Source organism: Heptranchias perlo, chromosome 7 (assembly GCF_035084215.1).
Source record: "Heptranchias perlo isolate sHepPer1 chromosome 7, sHepPer1.hap1, whole genome shotgun sequence".
NCBI classification, from domain to species: domain Eukaryota; kingdom Metazoa; phylum Chordata; class Chondrichthyes; order Hexanchiformes; family Hexanchidae; genus Heptranchias; species Heptranchias perlo.
Window position 1 is genome coordinate 64,972,359 of NC_090331.1, and position 18,413 is coordinate 64,990,771.

The window sequence follows — 18,413 nt, forward strand, 5'->3', positions numbered from 1 at the left end:
TTGCATTTTTTTATGGTCTTATTAACCTGCGTTGCTACTTTTAATGATTTGTGTATCTGTACCCCGAGATCCCTCTGCTTCTCTACCCCATTTAGACTCTTATTATCCAAGCAGTATGTGGCCCCCTTATTCTTCCTACCAAAATGTAATACCTCACACTTACCTATATTGAAATTTATTTGCCAATTACACACCCATTCTGCATGTTTATTATTGTCTTTCTGTATTTTGTCACAGTCCTCAATTTGGTGCTATCCGCAAATTTTGAAATTGTACTTCTGATTCCCGAGTCCAAATCATTCATGTAAATGGTGAACAACAGTGGTCCCGACACTGATCCTTGTGGAACACCACTTCCCACCTTTTGCTGTGGAAAAGCTTCATGTTTGGCATCCACAGTTCCTGAGGCCAAAATTCATGCACCAACTCCCTCAGGCTGGTTTTATGGTCTTCTGCCTGATGCGAATAGGGCAGTAGTGGCCTAATAATGAAGTTGGGTTTACGCTGGTGCTCCGGCCACTGCCATCTTAAATGGGGTCCTGAGATGGGTGCCAGAGCTCCCGCCTGTTTCAAGCGGAAGGCCATTGGTAATATGTAAATCGGGGTCCTATGACGTACATAGGATTCCCAATTGTAATTTTGAGGTACAAATGGCCAGAGCGAATGCCACTGATGCTCCGCCCATTTGTACCAGGTATCGAGAGGCCGAACCAGTGGACCTGAAAGGGACCGCTACAGGCCTCTCAGAAAACAGCCCAGGATATGTTAATTTTTTTCTAGTGTGACCAAGAGGGCAGGAATGCTCCTCCTGGACCCTCAAAAGAACTGTGGCCTGCTGCTGGCCCGTGTGAGACTCCCCTCGCCCTGGTATTGCTCCCCCACCGCCCCACCTGTCCCCAACTCTAACTTGTCTAGCTTTGTGTGGTGGATGGGTGATTTCCTGCCCTCTCACAACCGGCGAGCTGCTGCAGGGTACCTGCTTGGTGCCCACAGTTTGCCGGTTGCATGTAAACGGAGCCTGGGCCTCATGGTGGTAATGGTGGGTGGGCAGCGGGTGTGCCTCAAGTTAAAATAGCCCCTCCTGGAATTCATCGTGCCAAACCAGCTTCTTTACCCCAACTGCCGAATCATTAGGGGTCTAGATTTTGTGGTTTACATTTTGCCGGTGGGCGAAGTCTTAGCCATGGCAAATTGGAGAACGAGCACATGGATCTTGACCTTCTGCAGCCAACACTACAGAAATGTTAAATGTGAAGTCCCTTTGGTGTCTAATTAGACTGATTATGTTGATGATTCAAGTTTACCTGTTCCCCAAATTATTCCAATTAAACTTATGAATCCTGTTCATTGATATAACAGTCCATGTGAATATGATAGAGAATCTTACCATCAGGTGAAAGAGAATTCCCTTTAACTTCAGAATTTTCTTTCTTTCCTCTTTAGTTTTTGTGCATGTTTTTGTGTAATATTGAAGGACTGGTTGTCCTGTTATTGCATTGGTAAACTTGCTTCACCTGAGTGGACGGATGGGTATTTCACCTGCTTCCCACCAGCCGATGCCACTTCCGAGATTTGTCCACCAGAAGTGGCGTTGATCATATAATGCATTCCACCACTGTGCTCCTGGCCTCCAGCATTGTTGTTGGATACAGTAGGGAGGGCTTAAATATTAAAAGGCCACTTGGACTCCGAGAGAAACAGATTGTGGCAACTTAAATTAAAATCCTTACAAAATTGTTATATTTTCTAGATAGCACTGCTGGCCACCATTTGCAGTGGGAAAATGCTGCAGCAAATTCCCTCCCTCATCTCCAACAAGTGCAAGGAGCTCAGAGCCTTCTTTATCGCTAAGATTGAGACCATCCGTTCAGCTGCCTCTGCTGCTTCCCTCCCTCCCCTCTTCTCCTTGTCCATTAAGCCGAACTTCCCCCAAGGTTCTGCCCTACCATAGCCCTGAACCCATTCCAGTATTCAGTTCACATAACAAGGGGTTTTCATGATTACAGCCCCCAGGTTGCATTGCTGCATTAATAGATATTGGACAGTAAAGGTAAATTCCTAATCATAAGGGCCACCACATCCGCTTAAAGGAGACTCCAGTGACACTAAATCCAAGTATCTAAAGCAACCCAAAATTTATGACTCTACTATCAACTGGTATTCACACAACAAATAAAGGCACTGTGATAATGTAAAATGCTTTGAAACGTTGGTATTTTACTGATGCTATTATATTAACTTTTCTCTTCCAGAACGATTGATGCTTGAGCGAGATTTCAACCAATACAACTACCTGGGCCTGGATTCGGCTAAAGTGAATGGGGTGGATGATGCTGCCAATTTCAGAACAGTCAAAGTAAGATACTTGGGATTGGGGGTTAAATTCCAGGGTTTTATTGGATGAAATATTGGCTCAGAATTTGCTGTCAGAATAACGGTGAGACTAATGGCGCTTGCCGTTATTTATGCACAAGTTCAACAACAACTTCAAGCGAGGACAGAAGTGCGGTTAAACGTGGAAATCCAAAAGTTGCTGTCCAAACTCCGCCGCTCCGCTGTTGGCTTCATGAAAACGGCATTTTGCTGTCTGCCTCACTGTTGAAATGCATTGAACGGCATGAAGTTGCTGTATTTGCGTGGTAGATACGAGCCAAAATTGCCACAAGGTTAAGTCAAGTCATTTCAAGTCTAAGTATCCTTTTAACAATGTGATAAGTGTTAATTACTGCCAGTCAACCTCTCTTAATTATTACAAGTGTCAGTCTCATTCCTTCAGATATATATTGTTGGAGATTTTTTAAAAAATGTTTATTTTTTAAAAAAGTTTTACTTTTCCTTTCTCTTTCTTTTTTCTCTCTCTTAATCCAATCTTTCTTTCCCTCTATTTCTCTTTCTGTACCTGATTTGACATTAAATTCACCCATTTTGACTTACACTTCCTTCTCAGTCCTTGTGCTATTAATTTCATAGTCCTTCAATCTGATGGGTTAAGGAGATACACAGTTGCTTGCCCTGTTCACTCAGGTCCCAGGTGCCCGATTTCCATTTCGCAATTCCAGCAACTTGCGGTGCTAAATATCATCGAGATTAAACGGACACGGGCAAGTCTTACTGATGGCGGACACCGTTCGTTGCCCTGCTACAGCAAATTGTGGGCAATTCTAACTTTTTTATTATATAATGCTTTCACTGGAATAATGTATACAACTAGGTAGCTATCTCACTGAATGATTCAGATGAACTGTGAGAACAAATTATTCCTATATTTTGTGTATGTTCTAAATATATATATTATCTATATCTGTATATATAATATGATCTTCTGTAGCATTGTACACAGTAAGTTGATGAATATGGTTACTCTCTCACTTGTCTCAGCAGCCTTCATGTTGCTGTTTCTCACTGTCTCTCCTCTCCTACCTCTTTCCCTTTAACTCTTCCTATTGTTTTGCTCCCTGTCCTCTTTTGCTTCTCTGTCTTTTTATTTTTCCCTTTCAGGTGGGAGGCAGGATGTGGTGTGACATTGTTACATCCAGTTGCAGCACGGAAACAGGCCATTCGGCCCAACTGGTCAATGCCAGTGTTTATGCTCCACACGAGCCTCCTCCCAGCCCTCTTCATCTAACCCTATCAGCATATCCTTCTATTCCTTTCTCTTCCATGTGTTTATCTAGCTTCCCCTTAAATGTACCTGTGCTATTTGCCTCAATTATTCCTTGTTGTAGCGCGTTCCACATTCTTACCACTCTTCGGGTAAAGAAGTTTCTCCTGAATTCCTTATTGGATTTATTAGTGTGTCTTATATTTCTGACGTCTAATTTTGGAGTCCCCCACAAATGGAAACATTTTCTCTACGTCTACCTTAACAAACCCTTTCATTATCTTAAAGACCACGATCAGGTCACCCTTCTCTTTTCTAGAGAAAAGAGCTCCAGCCTGTTCAGTGTTCCCTGATAAGTATATCCTCTCAGTTCTGTTATCATCCTTGTGAATCTTTTTTGCACCTTCTCCAATGACTCTATATCCTTTTTATAATATGAAGACCAGAACTGTGCATGGTACTCCAAGTGTGGTCTAACCAAAGTTCTATAGAAGTTTAAAATAACTTCTCTGCTTTTCAAATCTACCCCTCTAGAAATGAACCCCAGTGCTGGTTTGCCTTTTTTCATGGCCTTATTAACCTGCATCGCTACTTTTAGTGATTTGTGTATCTGTACCCCGAGATCCCTTTGCTCCTCTATCCCATTTTGACTCTTATTATCCAAGCACTATGTGGTTTCCTTATTCTTTCTACCAAAATGCATCACCTCACGCTTGTCTCTATTGACATTCATTTGCTAATTAGATGCAAGTTTATTAATGTCTTCTTGCATTTTGTTGCATTCTTCCTTTGTATTAACTACACCCCCCAATTTTGAAATTGTACTTTCGATTTCCGAGTCCAAATTGTTAATGTAAATGGCGAAAAACAGTGGTCCCAGCAGCGATCCTTGTGGAACACCACTTACCACCTTTTGCCAGTCTGAGTAGCTACCCTTAACTCTCTGTTTTCTGTTTTGTAGCCAGCTTGCTATCCATTCTGCCACCTGTCCCCTCACTCCACATGCTCTGACCTTGGTCATGAGTCTACAGGCCTTTTGAAAATCCAAATCTATTACATCATCTACATTACCCTTGTCTACTCTTTCTGTTACTTCTTCAAAGAATTCAATAACGTTGGCCAAGCATGACTTTCCCTTCTGAAATCTGTGCAGATTATTCTTTATTATATTTTTGGCTTCTAGATGTTTTTCTATTACATCGCTGAGTAAGGATTCCATTATCTTTCCTAGCACTTACGTTAAGCCAACAGGTCTATAGTTCCCTGGACTTGTTCTATCTCCCCTTTTAAATAAAGCAAAGGAATAACATTAGCTGTCTGCCAGTCCTCTGGCACTACTCCCTTTGGTAATGAATTTTTATATATATGTAATAGTGCCTCTGCTATCTGTTCCCTAACTTATTTTAATATGTGCGGATGCAATCCATCCAGACCAGGGTTTTACCCTCTCTAAGTTTGATTAGTTTATCAATTATCTCCCCTCTTTCTATCTTAAAATTCTTTTTTGATCTCTTCTTCTAATGTCGTGCCCACCATGTTAATCTCCCTGGTATATAATGAGGCAAAGTAACTATTCAATATTTCTGCCATTTCATTGTCATTACCTGTGAGTTTATCTTTTGCATCCCTTAGTGACCCTATCTCTATCCTGATTTTTCTTTTGTTATTTATGTGCCTGTAGAATATTTTACTCTTTCTTTTTATATTCCTTGATAGTTTAATTTTGTAGTTCCTCTTTGCATTCCTAATTATGTTTTTCACTTCTTTCCTAACCTCTTCGTATTCCCTTTTGTCATCCTCTCCTTTGTTGCCTATGCACTTAGTGTAGCAGGGAAAGGAGCCAGCAACAGTTGTAGGCTGCAAGAGGGTTATGGGGGAAATGTGGCCCTCAGAGACTCCCCATCACGTCCCTTAATCACATACATGTCCCCAAACTCCGTGTTCCCACTCATTCACCTTTCCACTACCCATTCCCCATCTTACCACCCCCTCACTCCTATCATTATCCCTATCTCTTTCCATTTGAACTATTTGCTCAACCCCAATACCCTCCCCTCAGCAAAACGCAGGTGAGATAAAGTTGTCTTCAAAGTTCAACTTGAAAAAAATTTGCAGTAACATTAAATGAAGAAAGACACAATCTCTCTCCCCTCTCTCAATCCCAGGTGGGACGGTGTCACGGAGGGACCGGCAATGTTTGGGAAGCATTTTTGTGGGGCCAGGAGGGCCTCAAAATGGCTCAGGCCTCAAGGCGGCAACAACAGGCGGGTGGCGGGCACGTTTCGCTAGCTGTTGCGCGCCTCAAGTTTAAATCGCCCCTCTTGTCTCTTGCTGGGGTACATTTCCATAGACGTGTTATAACCGCGCATTCGGATCATCTCCTGAATACCGCGGTGGAAACAAAAATAATTAACCGAGTCAGTCTTTAGGCTGAGTGTTTTTATTGGATTCGCATTGACTTCAGATGAACTCATTTGCGGACGCTGAATTGCGTGATCACTCAGCAGCAGGTGATGTAAGCAGACTGAACTGGTTTAGACTCACTCTGCTTTTTACTGATGAAGGTGCATGGAAATTTTAACAAGTCCAACCTGATCATTCAGTGAAAACATATTGTAATGCCAAAAAACAGATCTCGGGTAGCTACACGAAGGGGAGCTTGTTTGTTCCATGCTAGCTTTCAGTTTGATAAATTTAGCTTTTAAATCACTGGAGTTGAGTCGCAACAGGTGTTTTTTTTAAAAGAGCATGTTTTTTTCCAGTATGTTCTACAGCTGACAATGCAGCTTGAAAGTTTAATGGCACTCAGCTGCTCAAACCTTCCAACAATGGTTGTAAGTACTCACAGATCTAAAGGAAAATAAGTTGGCGTAAAATCACTTCAGTCTGATCCAGTACCGCAAAAGTAATGACCATTTATCCATTTTAATTAAGATTTTGTGCATTGAGTTCTGGTCAATTGTCAGTACAACAGTCTGTGAGCAAACTACAAGATTTCAAAGTAATATCAGCTCCAAAAATAAATTGAGATGTGTCCCATTTATGTAGTAAAATAAAACCGGACCCATTATTTTGAAATTCATGACCAGAAAAGACTGCTTGTAAAATAAACACTTCTGTTGAAATGCTCAGGAAGCCACTGTGAAAATAGAGTTGAAACCTCATCCCTCGCACTCAATGGCACAGTACCTGAGGGTATTAATCACCACCGCGTCCCCTTCAGGCACAAATACAGTCTTTGCAACTGAATTTTTTTTAATGGATAGTGACAGCGATTATTTTTTCCTGTTTCGTCTCTGCAATTTTCTCCACCAAATGTTCTCCACTCTTTCTCTCCTGAAGGCATTGACCCCTTACTGAGCTCCACACAGATGCACTTCCATCACTGGATAGTGATCGGAGCAGGAACCACGGCCAGTTTTCCACTCACTAATTGGAGTGCAGCGGTTCAAGAAGGAGGCCCACCAGCACTTGCTCAAGGGCAACTGGGGATAAGCAATAAATGCCGGCCTTGCCAGTGATGTCCATATCCTGAGAATGAATAATAATAAAAGAAAAGCCAGGGGAGCTGACAGCAATTGTCACTATTGCCCCAGCTAAAATCAGCACAGAATAGAGATCAAGCAAGGGAACTCCATGGTTTGTATGGCTTAATACCCACTGGATAAATAACCTGAACTATTAGGGGAGCTCCCAACGCTCCATTCTTTATCAAGTTTATCAGCTCTGCATGTGCTACATAAACCAAAATAATAATGGATTTAAATAGATAGCTTTTAAAATATATTTCTACCAACTAACTCCTTTTTTTAAAAAAACCTGATTATCAGCATGCTCAAACCTTCCAACAATGGTTGTAAGTACTCACAGATCTAAAGGAAAATAAGTTGGCGTAAAATCACTTCAATCTGATCCAGTACCGCAAAAGTAATGACCATTTCTCCATTTTAATTAAGATTTTGTGCATTGAGTTCAGGTCAATTGTCAGTACAACAGTCTGTGAGCAAACTCAGCTGCTCAAACCTTCCAACAATGGTTGTAAGTACTCACAGATCTAAAGGAAAATAAGTTGGCATAAAATCACTTCAGTCTGATCCAGTACAGCAAAAGTAATGACCATTTCTCCATTTTAAGTTAGAGTTCATAGAATCATTCAGCTCAGAAGGAGGCCATTCAGCCCATCGTGCCTATGCCAGCTCTCTGAAAGAGCTATCTAATTAGTCACACACCACTGCTCTTTCTCCACAGCCTGCAAGTTTTGCAAACACTCAAAATTCAGCATGCTGTAAAAATGCAAACCCCCATTTGTTAAAAAAAACTTTACTGAATATAAGTGCATGTTTCCATTGTATAATTTGATATGGGTCTTCTATTGCATGCAGTTGGTCAGTCATGTGTTTTAATGTCAATAAATAAGGGGGCATAAGTGCAGGAAAAAGTCTAACAAGTGGCGTATGCCACGAGATGCCCCAGCTCCAGCAAGATCTGGCCCAATATCTATGATGTGTGATGATCTGTATTATGGGGAATAAACATGATCTGTACACAAGCCGCTTCAGGGTTGGAATGTAGATGAACAGATATATTGTGTACGAGGTGTGAGAACCAAGTGTGTGGTGAGAAGACTTCAAGGAGTCAGGGTAGGAAGCACTGTGTGGCAGAATAAGGAGATCAGAAGAGGGCAGAGGTGCATATGAAGTACATGCCAGGACTGCCAACAAGTACAGCAAGTGACCATGAGCACTAGGAAGAGCACAACGTTAATCCATTGATGATTTTTTTTTAATGTTTGGGGGGTGGAGGAATGAAAGTTTAAAATGAGATTACAAATTGATTTCAGCCTTGGCTCAGTTGTAACACTCTCGCCTGAGTCAAAAGGTTGTGGGTTCAAGCTCCACTACAGTGACTTGATCACAAAATCTAGGGTGACACTCATAGTACTGAGGGAGTGCAGTACTATTGGAGGTGCCGTCTTTCGGATAAGACGTTAAACCAAGGCCACTTCTGCCCCCTCGGGTGGACGTAAAAGACCCTGTGGCATTATTTGAACAAGAGCAGGGGAGTTCTCCTGATATGCTGGCCAATATTTATCCCTCAGCCAACATCACTAAAACAGATTATCTGGTGATTGATCTCATTGGTATTTGTGGGATCTTGTAGTGCACCAATTGGCTGCCGTGTGTGCCCACGTTACAGCAGTGACTTTGGAATGTCCTGAGGTCACGAAAGGCACCGTACAAGTGCAAGTTCGTTCATTCTTTTGCATGCTGATAATCAGGTTTTGGTTTTAACTTTTTCCTGGCTGGCATTTTGGGTGGCTATGAATATTGGGCGGGCTAATTGGAACAAAGTAGCTGCAGGCATCTTAGGCTTGTTAGGGCTGTCAGGATGTTACGTTCGTGTGGACAGGGTGCAATTAAACCCACCTCATTTTCACCTGGTATTCAGTCCCAACCATTAAGAATAGCTGGAAGAGTCAAATTTACACAGATCCTCCAACGTCCATCAGCCCGCAGTCCTCTCTAGCTGCCTACTGCAGGTTTCTCTTTGTTTCAAGGCCACATCGTAGAAACTGTGGTGAGTTCTTTACACCGAGTGCGTTTCAGGATTAAAGTCGGTTCTCAGCAATTCCTGTCACCACCACCTGGCCCTGTGATGCATCCAGACAGAAACCAAGTCAAAATTCAAACCACAGTGCCTGAGAGAAACGGCAGGTGATGAAAAAAGGAGGGGAGGGTGGAGGGACGACAAACAAGGGCTAAAGAATTAGGGAAAAAAACAAAAAGTTACCCTGCCTTTTCCTCTCCCCCCATCCCCCACCCATGCACACTGGCAACGCTCCATTCAAACCATCAGTTGATCAATGGCGTGTGTGTGGGATTGAGCCTAAGCACAAGCTGGAGAGATGGAGGCAGGGGATTTGAGCTGCAGCTAAGTGACAGTCCATGCAGCGAGACAACGCGAGAGGCTGAGGGACCGAGAGATAATCATACCTAATGATCTCCGCTCATGTGTTAGCTCCTAAAACAGTTTCTGTGGCTCTGGCTGACCCTTGCCCTTTCTGTGGCTCTGGCTGACCCTTGCCCTTTCTGTGGCTCTGGCTGACCCTTGCCCTTTCTGTGGCTCTGGCTGACCCTTGCCCTTTCTGTGGCTCTGGCTGACCATTGCCCTTTCTGTGGCTCTGGCTGACCATTGCCCCTTTCTGTGGCTCTGGCTGACCATTGCCCCTTTCTGTGGCTCTGGCTGACCCTTGCCCTTTCTGTGGCTCTGGCTGACCACTGCCCCTTTCTGTGGCTCTGGCTGACCCATGCCCTTTCTGTGGCTTTGGCTGACCCTTGCCCTTTCTGTGGCTCTGGCTGACCCTTGCCCCTTTGATGGCTCTGGCTGAGAAATATTGCTCATGGGCAGAAGAGGTAAGAATCAATTAGAGCCATAGAAGCTATTTTAGGAGCTGCTGCATGAACGGAGACCGAAATATCTGATAAAAGTTGGCAACAACGATGGTTTATATAAGAAATGGTACATATTCCACCTACCCATCAATCTTGAATGTCTAATTATGCGAAATACCACTCACAGAAAATTGAGGTAATGAGCCTACCTTGGCCAGGGTTTTTTTTCTCTCAGCAATAACTATAGTACTTGGTTTCCAGAAGTGTTTTACTCTCTCATTTCCACTTTAACATTGTTAGCGGAGTGAAAATACAGGGCATAGTGACTGTATTGTTATTTTTTGCTGAGAGGTGTTTATAGCGATAAGGTAATGGAATACTCAGGTAGTTTAATGGTGCAGTACTAAGTTTATTTGTCAATAGGTAACACAGTTGCACTACATAATGGTAATTTTTTTTAAGTCACAAAGTGCTGTAAGATAGCCCTAATAAAGCTTCATTCATGCAGCATTAGGATATAGGGCAGGGAGCGATGCCTGAGATCTGTCTCCTTTCATTCTTTCTCTACTTGTTGCACATGTCCTTTTGATCTCCGAAAATGTATTGATTTAAGCTTGTCCGACCAGCAGCAGGAAGCAGCGTTACCAGGTGCACAGCAAAATTATTCTCACCAGATGTTTTCGGACAATTTTAACTAGGCTGGGAAGTTAACATCTGGAAACTAAATATAAGGATTGCTTTAGCCCCAAGAGACCATCTCATTTTTACATCTGTTCTGGCACTGTAAATTGCAGGGAATTACAAACATGACAAATATTGGGAAATACTTCGATATGTCATGGTGCAATTAATCATTTCCTGTCTTAGTTACAGGTGTGAGAAACCGCTTTCCATTCTTTATTATAAGGCCGAAACAGGCTAGTTATCGCCCTCCTTCAGACGCATGCCTTTGAGTCTGCACTTCTGACAATTCTCCTGCACTTTTTCCCCTTCCTGCAGAATGCCATGCAGATTGTTGGTTTCATGGATGATGAAGCAGAGTCGGTTCTGGAGGTGGTGGCTGCAGTACTAAAGCTGGGAAACATTGAATTCAAGCCAGAGTCTCGAGTAAACGGCTTAGATGAGAGCCGAATCCAAGACAAAAATGGTAGGAGGACTGCTGCTGCCCCCAGTCTTTGGAATGCAGTGTTGACACCAGCTTGTTTCTTCTCTCGGAATCATTCCATTGTGAAAGTAGAAGCCCTTTCTCAATACCAAGAGGATTACGAAGTCATGTAGTGTTACAAAATTTAGTTAACACAATTCCAGCCCTGATTATCTCTTGAATTTGCATGTCCTTATTGACTGAGTTTTGCCAATTTGGGATGGAGCCATGAGCATGGCAGTGGAGGGAAAATAATCTGGCACAGTCTTTTCTGCAGAGGTATATATATGACTTATTGGGTGGTCACAAAGCAACATTAACCACAGCTACAGAGAAGTCCACATGCCAGAACATTCCCTCCCCCAGTTGAAAGTGGGAGCTCAGTGGGAAGAGCCAGACTGGGGGCAAGGGTAGAGGGATTATTGTTGAAAAAGCAGATTAAGCATAATTGCCAAGAATTGTTCCAAAATCTGCACGTGAGGCAAAGGAGGGCGATCTGTTTGGGCATTGCAGGGACTTCAAAGAGAGTAATATTAGGGCAGTCGAGAAGTGAGGAAAAATATTCTTAATTCAAAGGCCTTCGCCAGTTACCAGAGCTTCTGAGGGACTTTAGGTAAACTCTGAGGGAACCCCATTATGCTTGACATAAAACTTGAAGCAGTTAAACTGATTATTGATTAATCATGGAATCTTTGTGCCTGTGGCTCAGTAGAGGCCTATTATTAAAGTTAGTGAGTTAACCTTCAGCTTGCTGACTTCCTTGTCCCAATGATTCTGGTGTTGTATTTACTCATATGTTGTATTTGCAGAGCTGAAGGAGATCTGTGAGTTGCTTGGCCAGGATCAGGCTGTTCTGGAGAGAGCCTTTAGTTTCCGAACTGTGGAGGCAAAACAAGAGAAAGTTTCAACAACATTAAATGTGGCCCAGGTAAGTATGTCAAAGGCTCACAATGTGCCAGCCAAGCTACACTTTGTATTTGTGTTAAGTAAGATAACAACAACAACTTGCATTTATACAGCACCTTTAAGGTAGAAAACATCACAGTCGAGAAGGGATAATACACCATGGTCACAGTCACAGAGACTGTCATTTGTGACTCATTACAGCTGTTTCAGTGCTATGACAGGGACGGAAAGCTGATCAGAGAGATTCAAACATGGGGTTGCAGGAAAGCTGGACGTGGATTTGGGAGGCAACATCTCCATATTGAAGAGAAGCATTGATGCAGGGAGTACCTTTAATTGCCTGATTGGAGTACAGACGGTTGAATGAAGTTCCATGAGGGAATAGAGGCTGAGGATGCAGCTAATGTTTCATCTCTGCTCCTTTTTAGCATTGTACTTTGTAAAGACCTTTAAACGTTTACTACTTACTTTAAAGTGTTTTATTTGTGCCTCCAAAATTGTTCTACTGGTGATACCCAATGTTTTTAAATTTTAAATGTTTTTTGATTACAAATGTTTTATTTTATTTTTGACTTGATATTTTTTCCTGAATTTGGCTGAAACCCTTCACTTGCCCCCACCCTGAAATTCAGATGGCCTATTTATGTGTGAGCTGTGATAGTGAAGGTCATCAGGTGATTCAACCTGAAGGTTATCACACCAAAACCAACCTTGTCCACAATCAACATCTGCAAACATATGTTCCAACTGGAATCACCAGATCGCAATCAGTAGTAGGGATCTGACTGATTTTATTTCCTCCCTGGCACCAAGGTCAGTTGTAGCACTCCCCAACTACTGCTTTGTTTGAGATCAGATAACTCAGCACAGCACCAGGCCCTCCTTGTCTTAGTGCTACACCTAGCAATGTCTTTACTAAGGTTCCCAACTCTCCCGCTTTGGGCAGGAGTCTACTGCACTGGGCGATTGGTCTCCCGTGCCCTGCTGCTGGCGACTCGGGAGAAACGGTCCTTGAGTGCGCGCTTCACACACGCACAGTATACGGGCTGTCGTGGCTTGCAACCAAATCACATTGTCTGGTCCCTGCTGGTCTCCCCACTATTTGGACATATTGATTCATTCTCGGTTGTGAGGATGACGGCTTCGAAGCCAACGCGTATGGCCTGGAAACTCTGTGATCCGGAGAGAGCAACACAAACTGGGGGAGGGAGAGAGAGAGAGAAACATAAACTGGGGGAGGGAGAGAGAGAGAGAAACATAAACTGGGGGAGGGAGAGAGAGAGAGAGAAACATAAACTGGGGGAGGGAGAGAGAAACATAAACTGGGGGAGGGAGAGGGAGCGAGAGAGAGAGAAACTGGGGGAGGGAGAGAGAGAGAGAGAGAAACACAAACTGGGGGAGGGAGAGAGAGAGAAAGAAACATAAACTGGGGGAGGGAGAGAGAGAGAGAAACATAAACTGGGGGAGGGAGAGAGAGAGAGAGAGAGAGAAACATAAACTGGGGGAGGGAGAGAGAGAGAGAAACATAAACTGGGGGAGGGAGAGAGAGAGAGAAACAAACTGGGGGAGGGAGGGAGGGAGAGAGAGAGAGAGAAACAAACTGGGGGAGGGAGAGAGAGAGAGAAACAAACTGGGGGAGGGAGGGAGAGAGAGAGAGAAACACAAACTGGGGGAGGGAGAGAGAGAGAAAAACACAAACTGGGGGAGAGAGAGAGGGAGAGAAACAAACTGAGGGAGGAAGAGGGAGAGAAACACAAACTGGGGGAGGGAGAGAGAGAGAGAGAAACATAAACTGGGGGAGGGAGAGAGAGAGAAACACAAACTGGGGGAGGGAGAGAGAGAGAGAGAAACACAAACTGGGGGAGGGAGAGAGAGAGAGAGAAACACAAACTGGGGGAGGGAGAGAGAGAGAGAGAGAAACAAACTGGGGGAGGGAGAGAGAGAGAGAGAGAAACACAAACTGGGGGAGGGAGAGAGAGAGAGAGAGAAACACAAACTGGGGGAGGGAGAGAGAGAGAGAGAAACACAAACTGGGGGAGGGAGAGAGAGAGAGAGAAACACAAACTGGGGGAGGGAGAGAGAGAGAAACACAAACTGGGGGAGGGAGAGAGAGAGAGAAACACAAACTGGGGGAGGGAGAGAGAGAGAGAGAGAAACACAAACTGGGGGAGGGAGAGAGAGAGAGAAACACAAACTGGGGGAGGGAGAGAGAGAGAGAAACACAAACTGAGGGAGGGAGAGAGAGAGAAACACAAACTGGGGGAGGAAGAGGGAGAGAAACGCAAACTGGGGGAGGGAGAGAGAGAGAAAGAAACACAAACTGGGGGAGGGAGAGTTCATGTTGGCCTATGATGTGCACTGTTGTACAATGTATTTTACTGTGGGAGTCAGGCAGCTTTGGTGATGCTCCCTGAGGACTGAGCCTCACCTCCTGGTGGGGTGCGGGAGTCTGTGAATTGGTTTTATTTATTATTTTTCTAACTTGCTGTGTATTGTAAAATGGTATGAAAACCATTTTTATGTCCAATAATATTAAAATGTGCTTTAAGTGCAGTGACATTTTGATAGGTGTGGACAATGTCTTCTGGGTTTGCTGAATTATAAAATGAAGCACTTCCTAAGGACGCTGTCGCTCACTGAAACTTTCAGAAAGTAAAAGTATCTATCTAAAATACTACTTTTCCAACAATGTCTTTTCCCTCCCTTTTTCAGGCTTATTATGCACGTGATGCCTTGGCAAAAAACCTTTACAACCGGTTGTTCACTTGGCTTGTGAGCAGAATCAACGGGAGCATTAAGGTACTCGTTAGTGTTAGTGAAAATCCAAATGTTCCTTCTTATCAAATAAATAGCTTCCGTGAGATTATATATTGTTTAAATATTCTCATAAAGGAACTTGGACGAAAGAGTTCTGTTGTCTCAGTGTGACTTTCCATTTATGGATATAATTTTTACTGTAAGCCTCTTCAACTCAAATGCCTCTGAGGCCTGTGCTGTGTTTGAAGAGCTCAGAGCTTTAGTCTCCTGCAAATTCTGTCCTTCATAGTAAGCTGAGTGCTGGGCTTATAGCAGGAGTGGGGAATATCTCTTTCCTAAAAGTGATAGTTACAAACCATGTATACCATTACAAACCATGTATACCATTACAAACCATATCTCAAATGAGATCCATTGTCTATTCCCTAGAGTATAACCTCGTATTAATCTAGACACTCAAAATTGTTCAATTGCATATAAAGCTTTTCTTTTTAAAAAAAAGATGATTGAGAGAGTATTTTCAGTGTAAGTTTACTCCCTCCATGTGGTTAGGGGAAAGAGATTAGTTATTTAAATTGTGCTACTCCGTAAGATAACTTCTGCTTTTAACGCTCTCTACCACAGTTCTCTGGAGATCTGTCGTTCCGGGTATTAGACTTACAGGAGCAACTTGAAAACTTTAAAATGTAGCACTACCAACGTCTGAAGGGGCTGGGGACGCCGGGCGGAGGGGGTGGGTGGTGGGGGCGGTGGAGGGCTGTGGGAGCTGGGGGGATGGGCTGCGAGGGCTGGGGGAGGGGGGGAGAGGAGAAGACAGAGAGTTAAAACTAAGATCCGACCTATAAAAGCTTAAAAATTATTCTGCCTCCATCCCCTCACCTAAAATGTCTTTAACTTAGTGTCAGTTTAGATCATTCCTGCTGCAGAAACTGATCCTTTAACAATGTATGAAATGGAAATGGAAACACTGCCAGTGTTTGACATGAGGTTAACAAAGTCACGTTGAATTGCATGAATGGGAAGGGGAATAAATAGCAGTTCAGTTTCTGACCTGATTCCTATGTGTATGGAAAACATTTACAAGCATGCACAGTGGGTTATTTTGGGACAGTATGTTATAAAAGGAATAATTTATTTTTCGAACTTGTCTGATGTTCTTTTCAACAGGCGCAAACCAAAGTGAGGAAGAAGGTGATGGGAGTGTTAGACATATATGGTTTTGAAATTTTTGAAGTAAGTTTTAAAATGTGCGACTTTTGTTATTTAATTTTGAAACCTTTCCTTAGTTTTACAGGTAATGTTTCACTTGGTGGTGTTGAATAGAATCAATCATTGGAAATTCCAACTCAATGTAATTGTGGTGCTAGATCTCGGCACTGACAGTGTAGACACTAAGGATGGTCAGACCATTCCCATTTAGAATCTTGGGGCACAGTAGGAGGCCATTCGGCCCATTGTGCCTGTGCCAGTTCCTTGAAAGAGCTGTCCAATTTAGTCCCACACCCCATCCTTTTCCCCGTAGCCCTGCACATTAGTCCTCTTCAAGTATATGTCCAATTGCCTTTTGAAACTTCCCATGTAATCTGATTCCACCACCCTTTCAGGTAGTGCATTCCAGATCTTAACAAACCTCTGTGTGAAAAAAATTCTCCTCGTTTCCTCTCTAGTTTGTTTGTGAATTATTTTAAATCTATGACCTCTGGTTATCAACTCACTTGCCAGAGGAAACAGTTTCTCCCTACTTGCCCCATCAAAACGCCTCATAATTTTGAATACCTCTAGTAGGTCTCCCCTTAACCTTCTCTGCTCTAAAGAGAACAATCCCAGCTTCTCCAATCTATCCACATAACTGAAGTGTCTCATCCCTGGTATCATCCTGGTAAACCTCCTTATACTCTCTCCAAGGCCTTGACATCCTTCCTAAATTGTAGTGCTCAGAATTGTACACAATACTCCAGCTGAAGCTAACCAGTGATTTGTAACGGTTCAACATGACTTCCTTGTTTTAGTATTCAATGTCCCTGTTTTAAAAAGCCAAGTATCCCATAGGCTTTCTTAACCTCCTTAACAACTTGCCCTGCCACCTACATAGATTTGTGAATATGCACCCCCAGGTCTCTCTGCTCTTGGACCCCCCTCAAAATGGTACCATTTAGATTATACTGGTTCTCCACGGTGTTCCTCCCAAAGTGCATCATTTTACACTTATCCGCATTAAATTGCATCTGCCAGGTGTCTGCCCATTTCACCTGTCATTCTATATCCTCTTGAAGTCCGCCATTATCCTGCTCATCATTTACTATGTGCCAAGTTTTGTATCATCCCCAAACTTCGAAATTGTACTCCCTATACCCAAGTCCAGGTCATTTATATATAACAAGAAACTTGCTCAATTATGGGACGGGTCCTTTTGAAGTTATTTTACAAACAGTTTTGCCCTTTTTATTAACAAAAAGAATAGAATTCCCAGGGCAGTCCAGAGGAGTTGTGGTGTATCAAACACTGTGTCTCAGAATGATTTCTGCATGCGATTCCTCACTTGGTAGGCTTCGGATCTATAGCTAGGCCATCTAAGGTGGGGATGACATGGGGAAGGTAAATCTGACCTGCTACTGGTCACCTTCAAGGGCCCCATTTATAGAGTAGAGGCCTGAGATTATGTTGTTTGTTCATCTTCTTGGTTGGTGCATGATGTGAGGAGACCAAATACGCGAGAGAGAAAAGTTTATTATTAGTGTGGTATCACTGATTTGCTTTACTCTTGTATTAAGTTGTTTCTTGTAGCTCTGCTCATTAGATGTGCATGCCAGTACATGGCAACCATACTGTTGTCGACATTATGGGGGTGATTCTGTGATCCAGTGCGTGTAGCAATGAATGGCATTTGGCATGTGCTTGTGCGAGCATCACTCCCCACAGGGAGAGCCAGAACACAGAATCACCCCATATAATTTGTTATTAATTAGTAAAGACTAATGCAGAGATTCTACTAGAGTATGAAGCTTGCATTGGCCTTGGACAGGGTGCAGCGCAGATTCACCAGAATGATACCAGGGCAAAAAGAGTTAAATTATGAGGACAGGTTGCATAGACTAGGCTTGTAATCCTGCGAGAATAGAAAATTAAAGGATGGTGTTTAAGATGATTAAAGGATTTTATAGGGTAGATATAGAGAAATTATTTCCTCTGGTGGCAGAGCCCAGAACAAGGGGGGCATAACTTTGCCAGTATTTTCTGCCTCCAGTCTTTGCAATTGCAGATTTGATTTATTGTTTGTGGGAGGCAGTTTTTGTCAGATTGTAGCAGGAGTGTTACTGGAGGATGATTTGGACTTATCATACCTGCATCCAGGCTGCTCCTAAACAACAGTTTTAAAATATAAAACAATGAGAGGTGACTTTTGGAGCCACTGATCATTGTGTACTTAGAAATATTGCAGTACTGTCCAAAATGTTAGCCATGTGAAAAACTGGTAATCCAGATATGGAAAATTGCATTTTTATTAGTAAATAAAACATGAGTAATAGACATCATCATTGGGCAAGTGATCTCAATACTCATATTCACACGGCGTATGTATGCACTTTAACCTTTTTGTGCATTTGTTGGTAAA

General features: G+C 43.0%; 1 protein-coding gene across 4 annotated transcripts in view; it reads left to right on the forward strand.

The window, feature by feature from the left end:
- myo1b (myosin IB) overlaps nucleotides 1-18,413 on the forward strand; it is a 240,566-nt gene that overhangs the window by 154,164 nt on the left and 67,989 nt on the right. For all 4 annotated transcript variants that reach the window (XM_067987755.1, XM_067987757.1, XM_067987756.1 and 1 more), the window contains 5 exons: nucleotides 2,253-2,356; nucleotides 10,993-11,140; nucleotides 11,947-12,065; nucleotides 14,756-14,842; nucleotides 15,968-16,033. In XM_067987755.1, coding sequence (XP_067843856.1) covers nucleotides 2,253-2,356; nucleotides 10,993-11,140; nucleotides 11,947-12,065; nucleotides 14,756-14,842; nucleotides 15,968-16,033 — 524 coding nt within the window. The remainder of the gene's footprint in view (nucleotides 1-2,252; nucleotides 2,357-10,992; nucleotides 11,141-11,946; nucleotides 12,066-14,755; nucleotides 14,843-15,967; nucleotides 16,034-18,413) is intronic.